At 39.8% G+C, this 23,161-nt stretch overlaps 1 protein-coding gene across 1 annotated transcript in view; it reads left to right on the top strand.

Annotated features, from left to right (window-relative positions):
• The window catches only part of LOC102175278 (pregnancy zone protein), a 54,096-nt gene extending 31,472 nt beyond the window's left edge, over nucleotides 1-22,624 (top strand). Inside the window, exons 17-36 of the mRNA XM_005680883.3 lie at nucleotides 1,578-1,674; nucleotides 3,424-3,616; nucleotides 4,020-4,248; nucleotides 5,042-5,168; nucleotides 5,368-5,489; nucleotides 6,069-6,120; nucleotides 11,038-11,121; nucleotides 11,658-11,834; nucleotides 12,126-12,213; nucleotides 13,013-13,169; nucleotides 13,552-13,626; nucleotides 14,369-14,546; nucleotides 15,619-15,842; nucleotides 17,260-17,478; nucleotides 17,649-17,779; nucleotides 18,377-18,467; nucleotides 19,688-19,756; nucleotides 20,378-20,480; nucleotides 21,274-21,315; nucleotides 21,946-22,624. Of these exons, the coding sequence (XP_005680940.2) occupies nucleotides 1,578-1,674; nucleotides 3,424-3,616; nucleotides 4,020-4,248; nucleotides 5,042-5,168; nucleotides 5,368-5,489; nucleotides 6,069-6,120; nucleotides 11,038-11,121; nucleotides 11,658-11,834; nucleotides 12,126-12,213; nucleotides 13,013-13,169; nucleotides 13,552-13,626; nucleotides 14,369-14,546; nucleotides 15,619-15,842; nucleotides 17,260-17,478; nucleotides 17,649-17,779; nucleotides 18,377-18,467; nucleotides 19,688-19,756; nucleotides 20,378-20,480; nucleotides 21,274-21,315; nucleotides 21,946-21,950 (2,463 nt within the window). The 3' untranslated portion in view covers nucleotides 21,951-22,624. The remainder of the gene's footprint in view (nucleotides 1-1,577; nucleotides 1,675-3,423; nucleotides 3,617-4,019; nucleotides 4,249-5,041; nucleotides 5,169-5,367; nucleotides 5,490-6,068; nucleotides 6,121-11,037; nucleotides 11,122-11,657; nucleotides 11,835-12,125; nucleotides 12,214-13,012; nucleotides 13,170-13,551; nucleotides 13,627-14,368; nucleotides 14,547-15,618; nucleotides 15,843-17,259; nucleotides 17,479-17,648; nucleotides 17,780-18,376; nucleotides 18,468-19,687; nucleotides 19,757-20,377; nucleotides 20,481-21,273; nucleotides 21,316-21,945) is intronic.

Genomic DNA, 23,161 nt, shown 5'->3' with positions numbered 1-23,161 from the left:
ATTCCTCTTCTTAAAAACACAACCTAAATTGATCTCTACATCATCATCAAGATGGAGAAGAAACGGATTTCTAAGCTCTAGAATCTGATCTTCCTCTCAACCACCAAAAAACAAAGCTATGATTAACAGAAAAATATTGAAATGTCAGAAGCATGGAGAACTTTGTACACACACAGACAGTCAGTCATGAATTTCTCTGGCACTTTAAGAGCAAGGGGTATACATTTAGGGCCTACAACTTTAACCAAGTTGATCCCAAAGCTAGTTGTCACCATCATATATCCTCTTAGTGATTCTCAGAGATTCCAATATGTGAGAAAAACAAAGCAAACATTTCCCACAGAGCCTCTGACATCCTTAAAAAAAAAAGTGAATACTCTGTCGGCAACCACTGTAACAGTCATTTCACAATAAATGAATCAGCAAATGACTGAATACATAAAGTAAAATACTGCAGGCAACAGTTTCAGTGCAGTAGAATTCCAGGTGAATTGAAAGTAGCTGTTCATACAGAAGAATTTATAAAACTTGCAGTGGAAGCATTAGCATGCCTTAGGTATACTGGAGCAAATGTGTATCTTTAACTGCAGTTAGGCAGAGTTATGAAAGGGAAGTTTATCCAAGTTGTGAGATTAAATCTTAGCTCCGCCAAAAAGGACTGAAAACACTCTCTATACCTTGAGGAAGCCATGTGTCGTACTGCTGTGGAGGTCTGCAGCTTAGCTGAGAGCAGTTTAAACCTCCCTTTTCTGGAGCCTCCAGAATCAGTTGGTGATGGAGGGAGAAAAAGAAGGCTCTTTATTAACTGTTAAATGTTTCTTTCTGACTTCTTTCTTCTTGTTCCATACCACTGCCACCACTGCCAACTGTGCATCAGAGTCCCACAGCTTCCCTAGCACTCTAGAGGACAGCAAGTAGTATTTAACTGTGACTAATATTGAAGAAGGAGGAAGTCTGTAACAGGAATCAAGGAATCAAGCTACTGTGGATGTCTGCATGGGTGTTTTGCATGCAGAGTTTCAGTATAGTTAAAACTGAAAAAGAAAAAAAAACGAAAGGATAAATCACAAAAGGGATGAGCTGAACACAGATATTCAGGCAAAGGCATATTTCCCGATAAAACAAAAACAAAGCAAAGTGTAATGACTATGAAGAAAAACCTCCAATATGCAACCCTACAATTTCAAATGAAAAGAAACAAAAAACTATTCTCTGCAACAGAGTTAATGTGTGGTTTGAGGCAGGGGGAGGAAGGGAAGAAAAACATCCAAAGCTAAAACACTCAGTTTCTTGGAGGCAAAGATAATTAAAGGGGCTCCAAGCATACAGGAGACAAAATTCAGAAATAGGAATCAGAAGTAGATTCTAATCCCAACTCCCATTCATTAATTGGATGATCTGGACTCTCTGTGACCCCATTTTCATTTTTATAAAATACCTCTCTTCTCCATTGGGTGGAATTTTCACGATAATCCTGAGTTCTATGTATAATACTAAGGGTGTAATACAGATGTAAGAAAATATCCCAGTCTCTAGACTGGATTGCCGATATGCTTTAATAATTATTTTTCTTCCAGTCTGCAGGATTAAATATTTTTACCAACTCAAAAATCCACAAGCCATATTTTTGCCAGCCGCTTCCATATCCAGGAATGTATATGAACTATGCATATGGTAAGGGTGAAAGTTATTTATCCACTAAAATAATAGAAGAAAAGTAATGTTTTGCTGGGTTGGGATAAAAAAACATTTTTTAGGTACTGAATGTTATGACTCTGCAGCAATTTCTCAGTAAAATTTCCTCAAATAACTTTTTTCTCTAGGGAAAAAATGAAGCATTATGATTTCTCTGTCTCTCTCTAATCAAAATTAAATACAGTCATGGTACTTTAAATCTTCTTTATCTACTGTGCCTTCAGTATCTGAAGTATTAGTCAAGATAAGATAAATTATACCGCCTTAGCAAACAAACCCCCACATCTCAGAGTCTAAGCTGCTGCTGCTGCTAAGTCGCTTCAGTTGTGTCCAACTCTGTGCAACCCCATAGATGGCAGCCCACTAGGCTCCTCTGTCCCTGGGATTCTCCAGGCAAGAACACTGGAGTGGGTTGCCATTTCCTTTTCCAATGCATGAAAGTGAAAAGTGAAAGTGAAGTCACTCAGTCTAAGCACCTAACAGTTAATTTTAATGCTCTCACAAAAACTGCTTGTGAGCCCAGGGGCTGTTCAAAACACCTCCATTGGTCAGAACACTGATCAATCATTGTCAAGGAGATTCATTCAGCTTTCCTCTTGTGACTCTATCTCCAGCAAGCCTTTCAAGGCTACTATCTTGGAGAAGAAGGAGTAGATATGCACATGACTTTACAGCCAGCTGCGGAAGTGGCACAGATCATGGTGCCCTATCTGCAAGGGATCTGAGAAATGTGAACGATTATATGGATATTATTTGCCTCTGTCGTTCTTTCATGGAAATCAGTGATTCTGACAAGTTAAATAATAGAATAGAATAATTCAACTTTTGGCAGATATACTGTTAGTCTCTTTGTGTATCTCACGTATACATAGAAAAGAGGAAGAATCAAAAAGATTCTGTTTTCTCTTCTGCTGCTAACAGAGACGTTTCTCTAGGCATGCTGAGATGCCTACGAATCCTGTTTCCTCCTGTGCTGTGTGCTGAGCTACGTCACTTCAGTCATGTCCAACTCTTTGTGAGCCTGTTAACTGTACCCTGCCAGGCTCCTCAGTCCATGGGATTCTTGAATATTGGAGTGGGTTGCCATGCCCACCTCCACTTGATCTTCCTGACCCAGAGATTGAACTCATGTCTCTTACGTCTCCTACATTGGCAGGCAGGTTCTTTACCACTAGTGACACCTGGGAAGCCCATAAGCAGTATGTGCTGTGCTGTTCTTAGTCACTTAGTCATGTCTGACTCTTTGCAACCCCATAGACTGCAGCCTGCCAGGCTTCTCTGTCCATGGGGATTCTCCAGGCAAGACTACTGGAGTGGGTTGCCATGCCCTCCTCCAGGCGGTCTTCCCGACCCAGGGATCAAACTCAGGTCTCCCACATTGCATGCAGATTCTTTACCATCTGAGCAGTATGGGAGTGGTGGGGGTGGTTAAACTACTCTTTATTCTTCCTTTCACCAGTTGAAAAATCAGCTTAGGGAGAGTTACATTTGTTTTCATTTCTAGAGAAAAATACATTTGCCTCTAAACTATTTGATGAAGCAGCAGGATTAACCTTCCAATAAGACAAACAGATGAGAAAACAAAGTAAGAAGGTGGTAGGGTAAATTGTTCTAATAAAAGACATTCCCTGAGTGTATGGCCTTATTCTACTTGATACATAAGGCGGCTCTGAGAACTTGATGATAAAACTCAGGCTTACATTAGGCCCTCGTGTTGTCTCTCCACAGCTCCAAGTGCACCAGGTGCACTAGGTCAACCAGGCCCACCAGGCCCACCAGGCCCCGAAGTTGGACTAGCAGGTGTAGGTCCAGGGTTAGTTTATCCATTGAATATGAGAGAAGACTCTTCAGCTATGAAAGTGAAAGAAACAATCCGAAAGTATTTCCCTGAGACCTGGATCTGGGAGTTGATGCCACTTGAGTAAGTTGTGTGCTGCTTGGAACTGAGTTCGTAGGAGGATTTGAATCCTCTTCTATGATTCCGGTGTAATTGTAGGGCCAGTCCTTTCTGTTTTGCCCCACTCTTTTCTGATAGATGTGTAGATTCGTAGTTCATTAATCTCATAGCTAAACAAAGCAATTTTGTTTTTCTAATTTGTTCCTGAGATACTTAATAGAAAGCCACCCTTGACCCTAAAAAGAAAAAAAAAAAGAAAAAAAAAAAAAAACAATTTCAGAGACCTCTCTAGGAGCACCAAACTTTATATCAAGTTTAGCATTTATCACACTGGGTTTCTAAAGTGTCATGCTCTAGAGTCAGCTGTGGTCCATGCTTTTAAGAAAAGGAATTCATTGACTCTCGTCTTCTTTTTTCCCATCTCTAGTATGTGGGGCAAACGTGAGTTGGCAATCAAGGTCCCTGACACCGTCACGGACTGGAAAGCCAGCGCCCTCTGCTTGTCTGGAGCAGCAGGGCTTGGACTCTCGCCCACCGTCTCTCTCACAGCCTTCCAGCCCTTCTTCCTGGAACTCACTCTTCCCTATTCTGTGGTTCGAGGAGAAGCCTTCACACTCAAAGCCACTGTGTTCAACTATCTGTCCCATTGCATTCGGGTAAGGGCGCTTGTCCGGATGTAAGTGAAGGAAGGAGGAAGGAACACACCATTCATTTCCTAAATCTCCTCCAGGTCATCTCCTAGTAAATCATAACTGAATACGATGTGGCCTAATTTTGGACTGGAATAGGTGCTAAGAACAAAGCCCCCCAACAGGTCCGAGGTGGTAAGGTTACAACCATCTGGGCTTCCCTGGAGACTCAGATAGTAAAGAATCTGCCTGCAGTGTGGGAGACCTGGGTTCAATCCCTGGGTTGGGAAGATCCCTTGGAGAAGGTAATGTCAACCCACTCCAGTATTCTCGCCTGGAGAATCCCCAAGGACAGAGGAGCCTAGCGGGCTACAGTCCAGGGAGTGGCAAAGAGTCAGACACGACTGAGTGAATAACACTTCCACTTTCAAGTGCTAAGAACAAAGCTCCCAACAGATCCAAGGTGGTAAGGTTATAGTCATCCAGGACTCTATTTTATTTGTGTATTCCTGAATTCAGCTATTACTCCCACCTGATTATTTTTTCACTCTAACAAAAGAAAAATATTTCTTCCTTGTGTTGGCACAAGCCTAAATCCTGAGTATTTATCTTGATTCCCATCAGTTTTTCAATGTCCTTATGGCAAACATCTAAACTACAAAATACTTGACAGGATTTACCTTGTCTGAACAGCTTCTCAAAGCCTCTCATTAGTGTGCATTGTCCCTTTAAGCGTCTTTCCCTCCCCCCACCCTGACACCCCATTACTGACCTTTTGCCTGTATTCTTTCTCCAACTTGTGGGTGGGAATGGGGGACAGGTGAGCATACAGCTGGAGGCCTCTTCTGCCTTCTTGGCCATCCCAGTAGAGAAGAATGAAGAATCTCACTGTGTCTGTGGAAACAATCAGAAAACCATGTCCTGGGCTGTGACCCCAAAGTCACTGGGTGAGTGATAACGGTGTTCACGAATCCTACTTCCTTTGTTGTGCTGATTGCTTTCCACTTCCACTCAGATGCATGTTTTTCTCTCCTCCTTTGACTGATCAATGGAAGGAAAACAATTATATATACTGGAGAGGCTTAAAAAGAAGAAACCATTCAATATAGGATCACTGTTTAACTCCTTACGAATTTTATTCCGCAGGAGAGGTGAATTTCACAGCTACTGCAGAAGCCCTGCGGTCTCAGGAACTATGTGGCAGTGAGGTGCCTCACTTCCCAGAACTTGGACAGAAGGACACCGTTATCAAGCCTTTACTTGTTGAGGTATGAAGGTCTAATTTCTCTGAGTCTCAGAAGCTTTATTATGGAAATTACATTATCTAACATGTATGTGGCAGTGACATTTCATTCCCATGAATATGAATACATTCACAACTCAAGCTTTCACTAACATTTTCTCTTCTAAAGTAATTGCTTCTTCTCTGATGCACTATCATTTCTTTTTTTTAATTCATTTTTTAATTGGAGAATAATTGCTTTACAATGTTGTATTAGCTTCTACTGTACAACAATGTGAATCAGCTACATGTATACATGTATCCCCTCCTTCTGAATCCTCCCTTCCACTCACCTCCCAAATCCCATCCCTCTAAGTCATTACAGAGTACTGAGCTGAGCTCCCTATGCTTACAGCAGCTTCTCACTAGTTATCTATTTCACACACAGTAGCATATATATGTCAATACTACTCTCTCAATTCACCTCACCCTCTCCTTCCTCCCCGTATCCACAAGTTTGTTCTCTATTCCTTCCCTGTAAATAGGTTCATCAGTACCATTTTTCTAGATTCCATATATATATACACATAACTTTTCTTCTTAATTTTCTTCTTTCAATACAAAGCCTGAAGGAATAGAAAGAGAAGAAACTTTCAACACACTTCTCTGTGCATCAGGTAAGTGTCAGAAATAGATAAAATTTTTATGTTAAGCCACTTGCCAAAGTATATGATGTGAAATGCCCTTGGAGGCACGTTTTCTCTGGTGGAAAAAAAAGGAAAGAAGTATATTATCCCATGTGCAAATTGAAGGACATTTGATGGAGAACAAACTTTTCCTGATGAGGGCATCGAAAAGTTAAAGAGATTCACTTAAAAATTCCTGGCCAATAATGAGGACTAAAGCTGATGACTACCGGACAGGATTCTTTCCAATACACCTTGCTTCCCAAACTTCTTCCTACACAATTTTCCAAATATTGAAATATCTTTGTGGCACTAGTATTATTGGTTATTCACTTAATAGTTTAAGTGTATTCATGTTTTTGTTTAAACAAGTTATTTGAAGAATTTTAGGTCATTAACATATAGAGAAAAACAATCTTTAACGAACCCTTAAAATTACCATCTAAACATTCATACAGTCATTTAGAAAATGACTATTAAAATGTTCAACTCTGCACTATCTAAAATCATCTTGAGAACAATGCTTAGTGTACAGATGGCCTCTCTTCTCTATTTAAGTAGCCCCTGATAATCTCAGCTAGTCACAGAACTTTAATAACTTTGTGCCAGAGACCACAAAATGTATATATCTTCAGTCCATACCTCTTTCCTAAATTGAGACTCATGTATTCATCTGTTCACTTATCATCTCCACTTGCAGGCTTGGAGATCTAAGAGGTCTCTCAAAACTAGCTTGCTCAAAACTGAACCCCTGCAGGACTCACTGCTTCTCCTACAATTTTCTTCATCTCAGATGCTGCTGCTGTGATGGAAATCCTATTCTTCTGCTTGCTGGAGATTAAAATTTTGGAGTTGTCCTTTAATTATATTTTCTTTCTCTTTTACTCCATACCCAATCAATTCCAAATCTAGTTGGTTCTACCTTTAAATATTATTCAGAATTTTCCCACTTCTTATCATGTCCACTCCTGCTCTAGACCTTTCTTTCTTGGATCATCTCAGCCACCTCCTAACTGGTCTCCTGGTCATCTCCCCTTGTTCTTCCATAGCAAGAGAATCATTAAAGCATATTTCACACCATGCCCCTCCTCTGTTTAGAATCTTCCAAGAGTCTCCCATGTCCCTCAAAGTTAGAGTATGTCTCCAACCTCACCTATAAAACCTTTCTACCCTTGTGACTTCATACCTTCTTACCCTGTCCTCCACTCACCCTGCTCCTCCTAATCTAACCACACTGGTCTCCTAATCTGATCTTGGAATACAACCAGCATGCTCTCATCTTTGATGTCTTTTCATGTTTTGCTCCATATTCCAGCAAGTCTCTTCCCCTAGATATCTATAAATTTTACTCCCTGATTTAGTCTTCATCACTTATGATTTTTTTAAACTATTTATATATTTATTTATTTTGGCTATTCAGTTCAGTTCAGTCACTCAGTCATGTCTGACTCTTTGTGACCCTATGGACTGCAGCACACCAGGCTTCCCTGTCCATCACCAACTCCCAGAGTTTGCTCAAACTCATGTCCGTTGAGTCGGTGATGCCATCCAACCATCTCATCCTCTGTCATCCCCTTCTCCTCCTGCCTTTAATCGTTCCTAGCATCGGGGTCTTTTTGAACAAGTCAGTTCTTTGCATCAGGTGGCCAAAGTATTGGAGTTTCAGCTTCAGCATCACTCCTTCCAATGAATATTCAGGACTGATTTCCTTTAGGATGGACTGGTTGGATCTCCTTGCAGTCCAAGGGACTCTCAAGAGTTTTCTCCAACACCAAAGTTCAAAACCATCAATTCTTCGGCACTCAGCTTTCTTTATGGTCCGACTCTCACATCCATACATGACTACTGAAAAAACTATAGCTTTGACTAGACAGACCTTTATTGGCAAAGTAATGTCTCTGCTTTTTAATATGCTGTCTAGATTGGTCTTAGTTTTTCTTCCAAAGAGCAAACGCCTTTTAATTTCAGAGCTGCAGTCACCATCTGCAGTGATTCTGGAGCCCAAAAATATAAAGTGTCTCACTGTCTCCATTGTTTGCCCATCTATTTGCCATGAAGTCACGGGACCAGATGCCATGATCTTTGTTTTTTGAATGTTGAGTTTTAAGCCAGCTTTTTCACTCTCCCCTTTCACTTTCATCAAGAGGCTCTTTAGTTCTTCTTCACTTTCTGCCATAAGGGTGGTGTCATCCGTGTATCTGAGGTTATTGATAGTTCTCCCAGCAATATTGATCCCAAGTAGTGTTTCATCCAGCCCAGCATTTTGCATGATGTACTCTGCCTATAAGCAGGGTGACAATATACAGCCTTTCCCAATTTGGAACCAGTCTGCTCTTCCATGTCCAGTTCTAACTGTTACTTTTTGACCTGCATACAGATTTCTCAAGAGGCAGGTCAGGTGGTCTGGTATTCCCATCTCTTAAAGAATTTTCAATAGTTTGTTGTGATCTTCACAGTCAAAGATTGTGGCATAATTAATAAAGCAGAAGTAGATTTTTTCTGGTATTCTCTTGCTTTTTCAATGATAGAATTGATGTTGGCAATTTGATCTCTGGTTTCAGCTTGAACATCTGTAAGTTCATGGTTCACGTACTGTTGAAGCCTGGCTTGCAGAATTTTGAGCATTACTTTCCTAGTGTGTGATATGAGTACAACTGTGTGGTAGTTTGAACATTCATTGGCACTGCCTTTCTTTGGGATTGGAGTGAAAACTGACCTTTTCCAGTCCTGTGGCCACTGCTGAGTTTTCTAAATTTGCTGGCATATTGAGTGCAGCACTTTCACAGCATCATCTTTTACAGTTTGGAATAGCTCAACTGGAATTGCATCACCTCTACTAGCTTTGTTCACAGTGATGCTTCCTAAGGCCCACTTGACTTCACATTCCAGGATGTCTGGCTCTAGGTCAGTGATCACACCATTGCAGTTATCTGGGTCATGAAGATCTTTTTTGTACAGTTCTTCCATGTATTCTTACCACCTCTTCTTAATATCTTCTGCTTCTGTTAGGTTGATACCATGTCTGTCCTTATTGAGCCCATCTTTGCATGAAATGTTCCCTTGGTATCTCTAATTTTCTTGAAGAGATCTCCAGTCTTTCCCATTCTGTTGTTTTCCTCTATTTCTTTGCACTGATCACTGAGGAAGGCTTTCTTATCTCTCATTGCTATTCTTTGGAACTCTGCATTCAAATGGATATAGCTTTCCTTTTCTCCTTTATCTTTTGCTTCTTTTCTCAGCTATTTGTAAGGCCTCCTCAGACAGCCATCTTGCCTTTTTGCATTTCTTTTTCTTGGGGATGGTCTTGCTCCCTGTCTCCTGTACAATGTCACAAACCTCAGTCCATAGTTCTTCAGGCACTCTGTCTATCAGATCTAATCCCTGCAATTTATTTGTCAATTCCACTGTATAATTGTAAAAAATTTAATTCATACCTGAATGGTTTAGTGGCTTTCCCTACTTTCTTGAATTTAAGTCTGAATTTTACAATAAAGAGTTCATGATCTGAGCCACAGTCAGCTCCTGGTTTTATTTTGCTGACTATATAGAGCTTCTTCATCTTTGGCTGCAAAGAATATAATCAATCTGGTTTCGGTACTGACCATCTGGTGATGTGCATGTAGAGTCTTCTCTTGTGTTATTGGAAGAGGGTATTTTTTATGACCAGTGTGATTTCTTGGCAAAACTCTGTTAGCCTTTGCCATGCTTCTTTTGTACTCCAAGGCCAAATTTGCCTGTTACTCCAGGTATCTCTTGACTTCCTACTTTTGCATTCCAGTCCCCTATGATGAAAAAGACATCTTTATTGAGTGTTAGTTCTAAAAGATCTGGTAGGTCTTCAGAGAACCATTCAACTTCAGCTTCCTCAGCATTACCGGTTGGGGCATAGACTTGGATTACTGTAATATTGAATGACTTCCCTTGGAAATGAACTGAGATCATTCTGTTATTTTTGAGGTTGCACCCAAGTACTGCATTTTGGACTCTTGTTGACTACGAAGGCTACTCCATTTCTTCTAAGGGATTCTTGCCCACAGTAGTAGATATAATGGTCATCTGAATTAAATTTGCCCATTCCAGTCCATTTTAATTCACTGATTCTTAAAATGTCAATGTTCACTCTTGTCATCTCTTGTTTGACCACTTCTAATTTACCTTAATTCACGGACCTAACATTCCTGGTACCTTTCTGATTTTGGCTATACCAGATCTTAGTTTGGGCATGTGAATCTATTTCCCTGACCAGGGATTGAACCAAGGCCCCCTGAATTGAGAGCATGGAGTCTTAGCCACTGAAACAACAGGGAAGTACCTGATTTTTTAATCAATGAGTATTTGGATGACAAATTTCTCCCCACACCCTGCACTTCCTGGTTTACCTTGCCTCACTAGCTCACCCATATAAACACTCTGCTTTATTTTTTGTATAGAACTTATCAGTATCTAGCATACTAAAAATTTGTTTTTTTATTACTCCCATCAAAATGAACTTATTATGATGTCAGGAAATGTCTTCCAAAAATTGCTGTATCACTGCACTTAATACAAAATCTGGTACATAGCACACACTTAATACATATTTATGGAGTAAATATGATTTTTTTACAACCACTAGCTATAGTATAAGTTAACATAAACAAGAAAGAGAAGGAAATAAGTATAACATAAGGTATATGCTTATACAGAGATCTATAGAGATTTAGCACAAATATATATGATTAATATGAACTTCACTGTGAGATGAATTGTGGCTCTAGCAGAAACTTGGATTGCATCAAAGAAATGAAATAATAACTAAGAAAAACATGATGTTGGATCTTGATCATAGAGATGGGAAAAAATGCAGATAGAACTAGAACATTTCTCTCATTTTTCCCTCCCTTCTGTGTATTTGTCTTGTTTCATTAGAAACTGGAGGATCTGAAATGTTGTCATTAAAACTTCCTTCAAATGTGGTGGAAGGTTCTGCCAGGGCGACATATTCAGTTTTGGGTGAGTCTCCCATCCCAAAAGAAGCATCTGTCCATCCTTTTAACTCTAGTGCATGGGGTCTCATCATCCCTTCCTAATGAAGTCCCTGTGTCTAGGCATTGGACTGAGAGAAAGCATCAGGACCACACTGTGTATCAGTGGGAAAGAGGGGCTGAATCGATGCTATGCTACATCTTAAACCTTGATATACTCTAAAGAGCAAAGAGAGTCATCTCTTTGTGCTCTCGCCTTCAAGATATTGGCTAGATAGTGATGCTTTCTACTAGAGATGAAACTAATCATTTTTTACCAGATGTGTGACTCATCAGAAAGGTATATCCTTCCATTTTTGTTTTTTCCTATTTTTCCCATCTTTGAACATCTACTTTATTGTTCCAACATTTCTCTTTCTATTCTTGTTTTTCTTCACCTCTTAGGCTTTCTGGTCCTTCCCTTTATACATGATTTGACTTCTCACTTAGCTAGTCATCTATTTTCCTACCCTAACATCAATCAGCTGAGTTCCTCTAAAATTTCTTCTGTATTTCATTCCTCAGGTGATATACTAGGCTCTGCAATGCAAAATCTTCAGAATCTTCTCCGGATGCCCTATGGTTGTGGAGAACAGAATATGGTCCTTTTCACCCCTAACATCTATGTTCTGAACTATCTAAATGAGACAGGACAGCTCACTGAGAAGATCAAGTCCAAAGCCATCAGCTACCTCATCAGTGGTGAGAGATTACCCCCAAAGGAAAAACATTAGTTGATTTCCTAAATATCTCCTCCATTGAACTCAAATCCATGTCCCTTAGATTAAGATTTAGTAATTACCTTTGCTGTGACATCCAACAAGATGTCTCACAATACAACCAGAGAATTAAATGGCATCTTCAAATCTTGGAGACTTTGTAGTAAAATAGTAGCTTCCCTGTGATTCCTCAATGAGTTTCAAGGAAAAGCCTGATTCCTTCTCCAGTGTCTCTGCTATTTCCTAAATCTATGCAAACATTCTTCTTCTTAAGGTTACCAAAGACAGTTGAACTATAAGCACAGTGATGGTTCTTACAGCACCTTTGGGGATCGTGATGGTAGAAGTCAGGGAAACACTTGGTAAGATAATTATTTCCATATGCTCTCTGTAGATCCAAGATATTTCAGATAACTGGAAATAGCTCTTATCTGATACCTGGACTTATTGTGTAGAAATTTGTTATCCTTTAAAAACCCACATGCATATCATTGCTAGCGGAAGATCTCACCATTTCATGTATGAAAGCTCACTGTTCTGATAGTACAGTTGTTTAGTCGCTAAGCCATGTCTGACTCTTTTGGGACCCCATGGACTGTAGCCCACCTGGCTTCTCTGTCCATGGGATTTCCCAGGCAAGAATACTGGAGTGGGTTGCCATTTCCTTCTCCAGGGGATCTTCCAGGCCCAAGGATAGAACCTGTGTCTCCTGCATTGCAGGCGGATAGTACAATAGATAATAGTAAAATTAGGGTCCCCTCAAGCAGAAATATAAGGCATAAGGTGTCACAATGTGAAATGAGAGAAGAAGAAATTTCTATATTGTGCATTCAGGAAGGAGAGGAGGCGAAGAACCGAAAGACACTGTGATGTAGTAAAATCATTCAGAAAATGGCAATTTGGGTGGTGGGAAGGCTTGGAGTCTCCAACAAACTTTTTATGAGGAAAAAAAAGTATCAACTCTGGAGAAACCAATAAAGTTGAGAGATTTTTAAATAGATTCAGAAGTTTGTTGGACAAATAAGAGTATATTCAGTATTCAAGGGTCATCTCCCCACCAATTTTCTCCACGGAACTGCAAAGCTCTCTGGAGGCAATGAAACACAGTGACCTTTAAAAAGGAGATGATCCTCAGGTCTCCTTCTCTTCTTTGCTGAACAGGCTTACTGCATTTGTGCTCAAGTCTTTTTCTCAAGCCCAATCACACATCTTTGTAGAGGACTCGCACATCACAGACTCCCTTACCTGGCTTTCACGGAAGCAGAAGGAAAATGGCTGTTTCCAGCGCTCTGGATCATTGCTAAACAATGCTATTAAGGTGATGCCTTTAAATTTGTTCTGGTCCCTGAGAAGAGTGAAATGTATGAGTTGTGATGCTCCTATGGATTCCTCAAGTCATGGTGACATAACTTTGAGAAGGACAGCAGAAGCAAAAGCTTTTGAAACCTAACAATAAATTAGGTGTTTCCTATGGTTAAGAAAATAGCATGTCCAAAAAACTCCACTATGTCACTAAAATGAGGGAAAGTGATTTGGGACAGATTTCAGAATTTGGGGGTGAAAGAGGAAGCGGAGGAAACAATAATATTGCCCTAGAAAAGATACATTCTGGTGAAGATAACCAAGGGGGAAATTAGAGTTAGCTGCCTCTGGGTGATAGCTATTGGAGTGCTTGAGTGTCTCTGCCTCTGATCCTACAGGGTGGGGTCGATGACGAGGTAACGCTCTCTGCCTATATTACCATCGCTCTGCTGGAGATGCCACTGCTTGTCACCGTAGGTACCGCCACTCCCACCCTGTACCTTCCTCTAATGTAAGGATGAAACTCGTAGAGCTATGAATCTCTGAGGAAAATGAGTTGTAATTTTCACATTATTTAATATTAGTATATTTCACTGGAGCATAAAGGACAGTAGATCCCTTGGGAAGCTGCAAAGGAAATTACCCTCCGGTCAGAACTGTGGTGTTGTCCAAGCACACTGGGGCATTTAATCTGTGGCTAGCCAGGGGACAGTTCATTAGCCTGGTTCAGCTAGCTTAAGATCTTCCTTCATTTTCAGTAAGTCAGAAAAAGAAAAATACATTTTGTATATTAATGCATATATGTGGAATCTAGAAAAGTGGTACAGATGAATCTCTTTGCAAGGCAGGAACAAGATTGATGTGGAGAATGAGAACATATGGATACCAAAGGGGAAACGTGGAGGTGGGATGAGCTGGGAGATGTGGACTGACGTATACACAACTACTACGTGTAAAATAGATACCTAATGGGAACCTGCTGTATAGCACAGGGAACTCTACTCAGTGCTCTGTGGTGACCTGAATGGGAAGGCAGTCGAAAAGGGAGGGGATATATGTATGCGTAGAGCTGATTCACTTTGCTGTACAGCAGAAACTAACACAATGTTGTAAAGCAGCTATACCCTCCCCGCGCCACCCCCCCCCCAAAATAAATAAATAAGTAAATGGCTGGAACAAGGGAAAACAGAAGCAGGGTCTTTATCTTCTTTATAGCACCCAGTTGTCCGCAATGCTCTATTCTGCCTGGAAAGGGCCTGGCAATCTGTCTCAGAGGCCCAAGGAAGTCTTGTCTATACCAAGGCGTTATTGGCCTATGCCTTCGCACTAGCAGGAGACCAAGCCAAGAGAAAGGAACTGCTTGAGTCACTAGACAAAGAAGCTGTAAGAGAAGGTAAGAATTGACTTCCAAAGTCACCAGTGATCAAAGGGAGAGAGCCTACCTTATTCACATCTATTTTAGGCTTTCCCTGGTAGCTCAGCCAGTAAAGAATCCGCCTGCATCACAGGAGACCCCGGTTCGATTCCTGGGTCAGGAAGATCCCCTGGAGAAGGGATAGGCTACCCACTCCAGTATTCTTGGGCTTCTCTGGTGGCTCAGCTTGTATCTGCCTGCAATGCAGGAGACTTGGGTTCTATCCCTGGTTTGGGAAGATCCACTGGAGAAGGGAACAGCTACCCACTCAAGTGTTCTCACTGGAGAATTCCATGAACTGTATATAATCAGAGTCCATGGGGTTGCAAAGAGTTGGAAACCACTGAATGACTTTCACTTTTCACTTTCACATCATGCTTATATTATATTAGATCCATTTTTATTATTATAAAAAGATTAATTATTACTAACCTAACATCTCTACGTAACATGGATGATTTTATCAATTCATACATTATAGGCCTCGAAACAGTCCAGTTTCTAATATCACACAAGGATGTAATAAACACAAAGACATGAGGTGATTTACTGGAACCTCAATGTACTTTCTTGGCAAAGATTAGCTTGATTGGTGATTACTTAATACTTTCACTTCATGTATGTCTGGGCTTCCCTGATAGCTCAGTTGGTAAAGAATCTGCCTGCAATGCAGGAGACCCTGGTTCAATTCTTGGGCTGGGAAGATCCACTAGAGAAAAGGAAAGACTACCCACTCTAGTATTCTTGGGCTTCCCTGGAGGCTCAGCTGGTAAAGAATCTGCCTGCAATGCGGGAGACCTGGGTTCAATCCCTGGGGTTGGGAAAATCCCCTGGAGAAAGGAAAGGCTACCAACTCCAGTATTCTGGCCTGGAGAATTCAATGGACTATATAGTCCATAGGGTCGCAAAAAATCAGACACGACCGAGAGGCTTTCACTTCATTTCACGTATGTCCATTCAATGGGTGAGCTGTAATTACAGGGATCATTAAAGATTTAGATTTTTGAAAATGTTCTCTAAGCTGAAGATGATATCCTTTTTTATTTCTAAGAGGACTCAATCCACTGGCAACGTCCTAGGAAGCCTCAAGAAGTTGATGAACTCTACAGTCCACCCCGGGCTCCTTCTGTTGACGTGGAGATGACCTCTTACTCCCTCCTTGCCCATCTTACTGCCCAGCCTGCCCCATCTTCAGAAGATCTGTCTGTGGCTACACAGATTGTAAAATGGCTCACCAAGCAACAGAACCCCAGCGGGGGCTTCTCCTCCACTCAGGTCTGTGAAGAGACTCTAGGAAGAAAAATTAATGTACTAATACCTATGTAGACACAACCATATTCTAAGAGTTGAGTAAGTGAATAGTGTTTCTAATTTATATTTTACTCTTGCATCACCAAAAAGGTTTCAGCCTCATTATTTTATACTTGGATTATTTCTCTGTCCTGTATACAATCTCTCATATTTTCTCTTCTTAGTGGATCCTTTTCTATAAAGTAACCAATCTTCCTAAAGCAATGTTTTCATACGATTACTTCCTTTAGAGTCTTTCCTGGTGGTCCAGACTCTGTGCTTCCACTGCAGGGGGCTCAGATTCCATCCCTGGTTGGTGTGGGAACTAAGATCCCACATGCTTTGTGGCATTTTTCACCCAAAGACTAAAATTAATTTGCCCAAAATATTTCCTCTCCTCAGTAAACATGAATAATCTTGTCTAATAAGGCTGATCTCTTCGCTTTTCCTGGAATTGTTTCACTCTTCTCCAGGTCTTAACTTCCAATACGTCCCTTCCTGTTATTGCCTGATGCCTCTTTTCTGTTTGCATAAATCTTTCTCACTATTCAGAGATGATCTTATTTCACATCTTCTTCACAGCCTTCTCTTATTATGTATACTAGCTCCAACTCCTTTTTCTGAATTTCCCCAACAAATATTGTTATAGAAATGTATATATTACATGTGTCCATGCTCAGTCATGTCTGACTCTTTGTGACCCCATGGACTATAGCCTGTGAAACTCCTCTGTCTTTGGGATTCTCCAGGCAAGAATACTGGAGTAGATTGCCATTTCCTCCTTCAGGGATCTTCCTGACCCAGGGATCAAACCCAAGTCTCTTGCATCTCCTGCATTGGTAGGCAGATTCTTTACCACTCTGCCACCTGTAAAGCTTGTAGAAATACACAGAAATGTATAGATTATTGAAATGCGTTCTACTCTATGTCAACTATTTGAGTCTTAGTCCCATGTGTACATTGTAAACTACTTGAATGAGGAAACTGCATTTCCCCAAAGTATCTAAGGATTTCCAGATGGCTCAAATGGTAAAGAATCTGCCTGCAATGTGGGAGACCTGGATTCAATCCCTGAGTTGGGAAGATCCCCTGGAGAAGGGAATAGCTATCCACTCCAGTATTCTTGCCTGGAGAATTCCATGAACAGAGAAGCCTGGTGGGCTACAGTCCATGGGATCGCTGGGTAGGACATGATGGAGTGACTAACACACACGAAGTACATAGACTAGTTCAAGATGAATGAATAGTTCAAGATGAATAACAAGCTCTGAATAGACTTGAAATTCAGTGAATGAACAGTGTTTATGACTAGGTAACTCTGAGAGTAGCATGGATATGGTTTATATCCAGTGTGATTTGACCACCTTCCTCTCCTATAATTTCTGCACCCATCTTTTTTCAGGATACAGTGGTGGCTCTCCAGGCACTTTCCAAATATGGGGCAGCAACTTTCACTAAAGGGGAGAAAGCAGCTACTGTCACCGTGAAGTCTGAGGAGACCTTCTCTGAAGAATTCCGAGTAGATGAAGCCAAACGTCTACTGCTGCAGGAGGTGGCTTTGCCAGAGATCCCGGGGAAGTACAGCACAGCTGTGTCAGGGTCGGGATGTGTGTATGTCCAGGTGAGACTTGCCAGGGTTCCAGAAGCGTCACAAATGGGAGATCAAGTCTCAAGAAGTAGATCTGAACTTCAAAACAGAGAAAGAAACGTGTACCAAGGGGAAATATAAATTACCTAGAAGCAATAGATTGAGTGTAAAAATAAAGGCTTTTTTTTTCCCATTTATTGTAGACATCCTTGAGATATAATATCCTGCCCAAGAAAGAAAGAAAAGCTCCCTTTACTCTGAAAGTTGAAACTCTCCCCAAGAATTGTGATGGAGTCAGCACTCACAGGAAAGTCCAGATTCACATCAACATTAGGTAAATTGTAAATTGCTACCTGACCTTTTGTAGAATATGGTGAAACTGATTTTCTGGTGCAGAGGATCTTCACTGTCCAGGGTCATACACAATGAATAAGAAATTCTTGCAACATTTATTCAAAAGGAAATTTTCTTCGCTCTTAACCAAAAAGCCTTTGATGTTGAGAATATGATGTCACTATACCTGCAGAGTATAACTTCTTATCAGTTTTCTAAACAACTACATGCTCAGTTGTTCAGTCATGTCCCACTCTATTGCAACTCCACGGATTGTAACCCACCAGGCTCCTCTGTCCATGGAGTATTCCAGGCAAGAATATTGGAGTGGGTTGCCAATTCCTTCCTACCCAAGAGGGGTTCTTGTTCCCATCCAGGGATCAAATGTGCATCTCCTGCATTGGCTGGCAGATTCTTTACCACTAGTGCCACCTGAGAAGCCCCAGACAACAATAGCAGGAGCAAATAGAGTAGATGGTGAAGTTGAATGGTAGCCAGGGATAGGAAACACTAGAGATAAAAGAGGAGAGACTTCTGTCTTGAATGAAATCCAAAGGATTTTGTTTGACTGCCTTGTCCATACACCTTGACTTCATAGTTACACTGGAGAACGACCCAGCTCCAACATGGTCATTGTTGATGTGAAGATGGTATCAGGCTTCATACCTGTGAAATCATCCGTGAGAAAGGTAAGCCCTAAATCCCTTACAGATAGCAAAGTCATGGCAAATAAATGCTGTAAATTTTATTTTTTTGATTCAATTCTTCAAGAGGTCTCTCAAATTTGTGTCTCTAGTGTGTGTTTCCATTATTTGAACAGTGGGCATCCTAGTTATATGGTCTCAACTATAAGATACAAATCATAAACATGGTTAATAATGTTTAACCTTGAGACCTGTAGGAATGCATAGTGCATTAAATTATCTTTCCATTACATATAAAAAGGAAAAGGGAGACTACATCATATGAATGTATGTACATATATTCTCCATTTAAAATTTTTTTTTCTGAGCTTTTCCTTGACATAGAAGAGAAAGTTTTTATCTCTTCATCACTGAGCAAATGTTTGCTTTAGGGTTTTGGATCATTTTCTTTTTGGTTCAAGGAAGTTTCCAATTATAATTTACAAAAGCTCTTGTAACAAATGGGTGCTGTGCTTTAGTTCAAATATTTTTCTGTATTTTAGATGACAGTGATTTTATTTTTAATTAGTATAATAAATCACATTGGTCTTTTAAATTCTGAAGCAACTTTACATTCTTAGGACTAACTGGACCTGGTCGTTGTGTTTATTTTTTAAAATAAATTTCTGGATTCTGTTTGCTTATAGATGGTTGTGTTTTTTTGTTTTTGTTTTTGTTTTTTAATATCATGACTGACACTCAGTTCAATTCAGTCATTCAATCATGTCCGATGCTTCGTGACCCCATGAACAGCAGCATGCCAGGCCTCCCTGTCCATCACCAACTCCCGGAGTTTACCCAAACTCATATCCATTGAGTCAGTGATGCCATCCAACCATCTCATCCTCTGTCGTCCCCTTCTCCCACTGACTGACATCATCCCAATGACTGACATTGGGCTATACTTTTTGTTTCTTACATTATTCCTACTGGTTTCTAGTATCAAAATTATGCTAGACTCAAAAGATGGGGAGAAATGTCTTTTATCCTCCTCCCTGCCTTTTTTAAAATATAGTTAGAAGATAATTCCCTGTCTCTATATGTAGATAATAGATAGGAAGGGTGTTTATTCAATGTTATTTTTATTACTATTGCTATTATTCTTGAGGAGATCAAATTAGAGTGTGATGTCTCTGAGAAGCCATTTAGAACATAAATATCTGAAGACTATCTCAGCCTGAGAGTCCCTCATCTCATACCCTTTGGTTTATCCTCTGCGTCTACAGCTCCAGGAAATGGCTCAGATTCAGAGGACTGAAGTGAACACCAACCATGTCCTGATTTATTTTGAAGAGGTAAGATTCTCTGTGACTCTGCTAGATCCAGGAGAGCCACTAGAGGTTCTAACAAGCCAACCCAGGTTCCAAAGAGTGTACTTCACATACACAGCTTACCATGTTGCATAAGTCTCTGGTGTAAGTGTTAGTCACTCAGTCGTGTTCAACTCTTTACAGCCCCACAGACTACAGCTCACCAGGCTCTTCTGTCCATCCAAGAAATTCTCCAGGCAAGAATACTGGAGTGCATTGCCATTCTCTTCTCCAGAGGAATCTTCCTGACCCAGGGATTGAAGCCAGGTCTCCCACATTGTAGGAAGATTCTTTACCATCTGAGCCTCCAGGGAAGCCCATATTATAAAACTCCCTGGTATTTCATTTATGAAAGGGGAGGAATAGCTATAGAGGAAAATGAATCCTGGCCAAGTCAACAGGCTTGATTTACTACATTTAAATGTGTGTAGAATTGTCTTCTTGCCCTTCTTTTATCTGTCCTTAAATGTATTATACAAGTCTGAAGCCATCTCGTTCTTTCCATAGGTTTTGGCACAGAGAATAGCATAAGTACAGGGTTTGATAATATCTTAAAGAGAGACAAAGTTAATCTTTGATTCCAATTCAGTTTTCCTGTCTCTCCAGCTAACCCATCATACCGTGAGTTTCTCCTTCTCAGTGGAACAAGACATCGCAGTAAAGAATTTAAAACCAGCTACTGTAAAGGCATATGATTACTATGAGACAGGTGAGTGAGAGTCAGACATGCCAAGCCTTGGAAGGAAAAAGATGACTAACCTAGGATAGTGTCACCATAACTGAAAGAAAACTCCACAATCTCTCACTGGAAGAAAGAGTGAGTTTATAATCACAGGATAATCTTATTCATAATACTTGTCCCCAGACAAGTATTAGAGTCATTCTTATAAACTGAACATAAAGCAATAAGGGGATCAGTTCTTTCTAAATTCTCCTATGAAGTTGTTTGTTCTACACTGAATTATTCTAGACAGGAAAGAAGAGCAGCAATAACTTAAAAAAAAAAGCAAACACTTCCCAGTACTAATGTGTGCTACGAGACCCAAAATTTGATCTATTTTTCACCTGGGCCTTGGAGAATCACGAATTTTGGGAAACTGTGTAATATATCAGGAAATTCTTTGATTTGCTCATGACTTTGAACTAGAAACTTACACCATCTTAGCATGCTGCTGGTGTTCCAACTTAACTCTTTCTTAGAAAAGAAAAGGTTTAGAGCAGAAGGTACAACTCCAATAAGAAAAACATAATTGTGAAAAGGGGCTATACAGTGTCCTACAGAAAGACAGTTATCCATTTGTGAGCTTTGTATCCAGGCCCAACTTTCTGTTACTTCCCACCAAACAATCCCAAGTGGCTTAGTACAAAAGAAGCCCTTTTATTGGCTCTATAACTGTGCCTTATACTTTCTTTCATAGCTTATGCAGTTTATTTACAGTTAACTACTCATGTGCCTATTACTGCATGTCTGTCATCGCTGTCTCATTCTTTTTGCATTTCAGAGGAATTCACCATTGAAGAGTACAGTGTTCCCTGCAGTGCTGGTAAAGTATAGACAGTAAAATCTGATGCCAATGAAAAGAAAATAAACATTTGCTGTTTGAGTAAAGCTGCTTCTTGAGCATTCCCTTACCATATTATAAAACTCCTTGGTGAATTATTTATGAATTGAACTATCTCAGATGTATTATAGACTTTCACAGTAGGAAAAAATGCAAGTAAAATATAATTACATGTATCTAGGTTGACTTGTTTGAGGATGAATCCAGGAATTTGCCACATATAAAAGCTAAATCATTTAATATTTAGTTTATATCTCTGTGCTCAGTGGTGATATATTTATCACCCATGGCCTTTCTGAGATGTTTCTAAACTTACACAAGTTAAAGTCAGGCAACTTTTCACTCTAAAATTGTCCATATAATACTGCACAAGAGACGTGATCTCTAAGATGTTCCTTTTGGCTAATTGACAGGGTTCATCTTTGACAATACAATACTTGCTATGAGACTTTCCACTCTCTACTTTAAAACATGGAAAAACTGAGAACAGCCTTATCAATAAAAATAAATAAGCATACTAAGTTCAAATATTTATCACTAAAATATGAAAAATTATTCCTTTATTAGATCACAAAATTTTCCTAATATTTCTATCTTTTCTTTACTGTTTAGTCTGAACATGGAAATGATTGACGATGGTAACTTGTGGACCTCATCAGATGAACTGCTCCAGAAACAAAGAACAAAGAGTTATCAGAAGAGAGGCCAGTGGGAGAAAGAAGGGACAGGAATTGGAAGTATGCTAAATTTGTATGTTGAATAAATTTATGACATTTATAACTCTTTTTATCAATATTATGTGTTCTTTCTTATGTATCTATTCTCCACAGTGTTTTGTTTTGTTTTGTTTTTTTGCCACTCCACATGGCATGCAGGATCTTAGTTCCCCAACCAGGGATCTAACCCTTGCCCCATGCAGTGGAAGCACAGTATGTTAACCACTGGACCCCAGGGAAGTCCCTATAGTGTTTTTAAAAATACAGAAAAACTACACAAAGAGGGACACACAAAAAAAATCTGCAGACAATTAAAAATTAAATTCCAAAATCTGCTTTCCCAGAAGATAGGGGAAAGAAAACAATATTTCTAAATATTGGAAACAACCAAAATGTCCATCAGACTAGCTGTGGTACATCCATACTATGGAATACTACTCACTAATAAAAACAGACAAAGCACGGATACAAACAACTACTTGGATGGATCTCAAAAACTTTACACTGAGTGAAAAGAAATACAATCTCAAAAGGTCACACTGTATGACTCCTTTCATAAAACATTCTTGAAATGACAAAACCATGGAAATGGAAGATAAATGAGTGGTTTCCAGGGGTTATAGGTGCTAGGGAAATGGGAAAAGGGGTGCGACTTATAAAGGGATTGCATTAGAGAGAACTTTGTGCTGAAGAAATCCTGCATGTGTGGAAGCAAAAGTCCTGGTTTGAATTTTTACATTTAATTCCATCTCAAGTCATTTTGTTGTCTATTGTGTGCTATATGAGTTGATATATAAATTGACTTTTTTTCTCACTTATGTAGCCTTCAATAGTCCCATTATCATTTATTAACCAATTCAAGATTTCCCTGCAAATAAGAAATGACTCCTTTATTTTAAGATTTGTTTCTAAATGATTTATTCTACTTCACTGATTAACCAGTTTATTCTTTCATACATACTAAAATATTTGAATTACTGTGGCTAAATGAAATGTTGTAATTATTCAGCTGGTCAGTTCTCACCTTTTCTGTGCAATACTAAGCTTATCATTTATTCCAGGTTAAATTTTGAAAATTTTTGAAATTTTTGAAATTTTTTTATGATGTGAAT

This window comes from Capra hircus, chromosome 5 (genome assembly GCF_001704415.2).
Source record: "Capra hircus breed San Clemente chromosome 5, ASM170441v1, whole genome shotgun sequence".
In the NCBI taxonomy this organism is placed as follows: Eukaryota; Metazoa; Chordata; class Mammalia; order Artiodactyla; family Bovidae; genus Capra; species Capra hircus.
The sequence above is the reverse complement of the archived record's forward strand: the minus strand, read 5'-3'. Positions and strand labels throughout refer to the sequence as shown.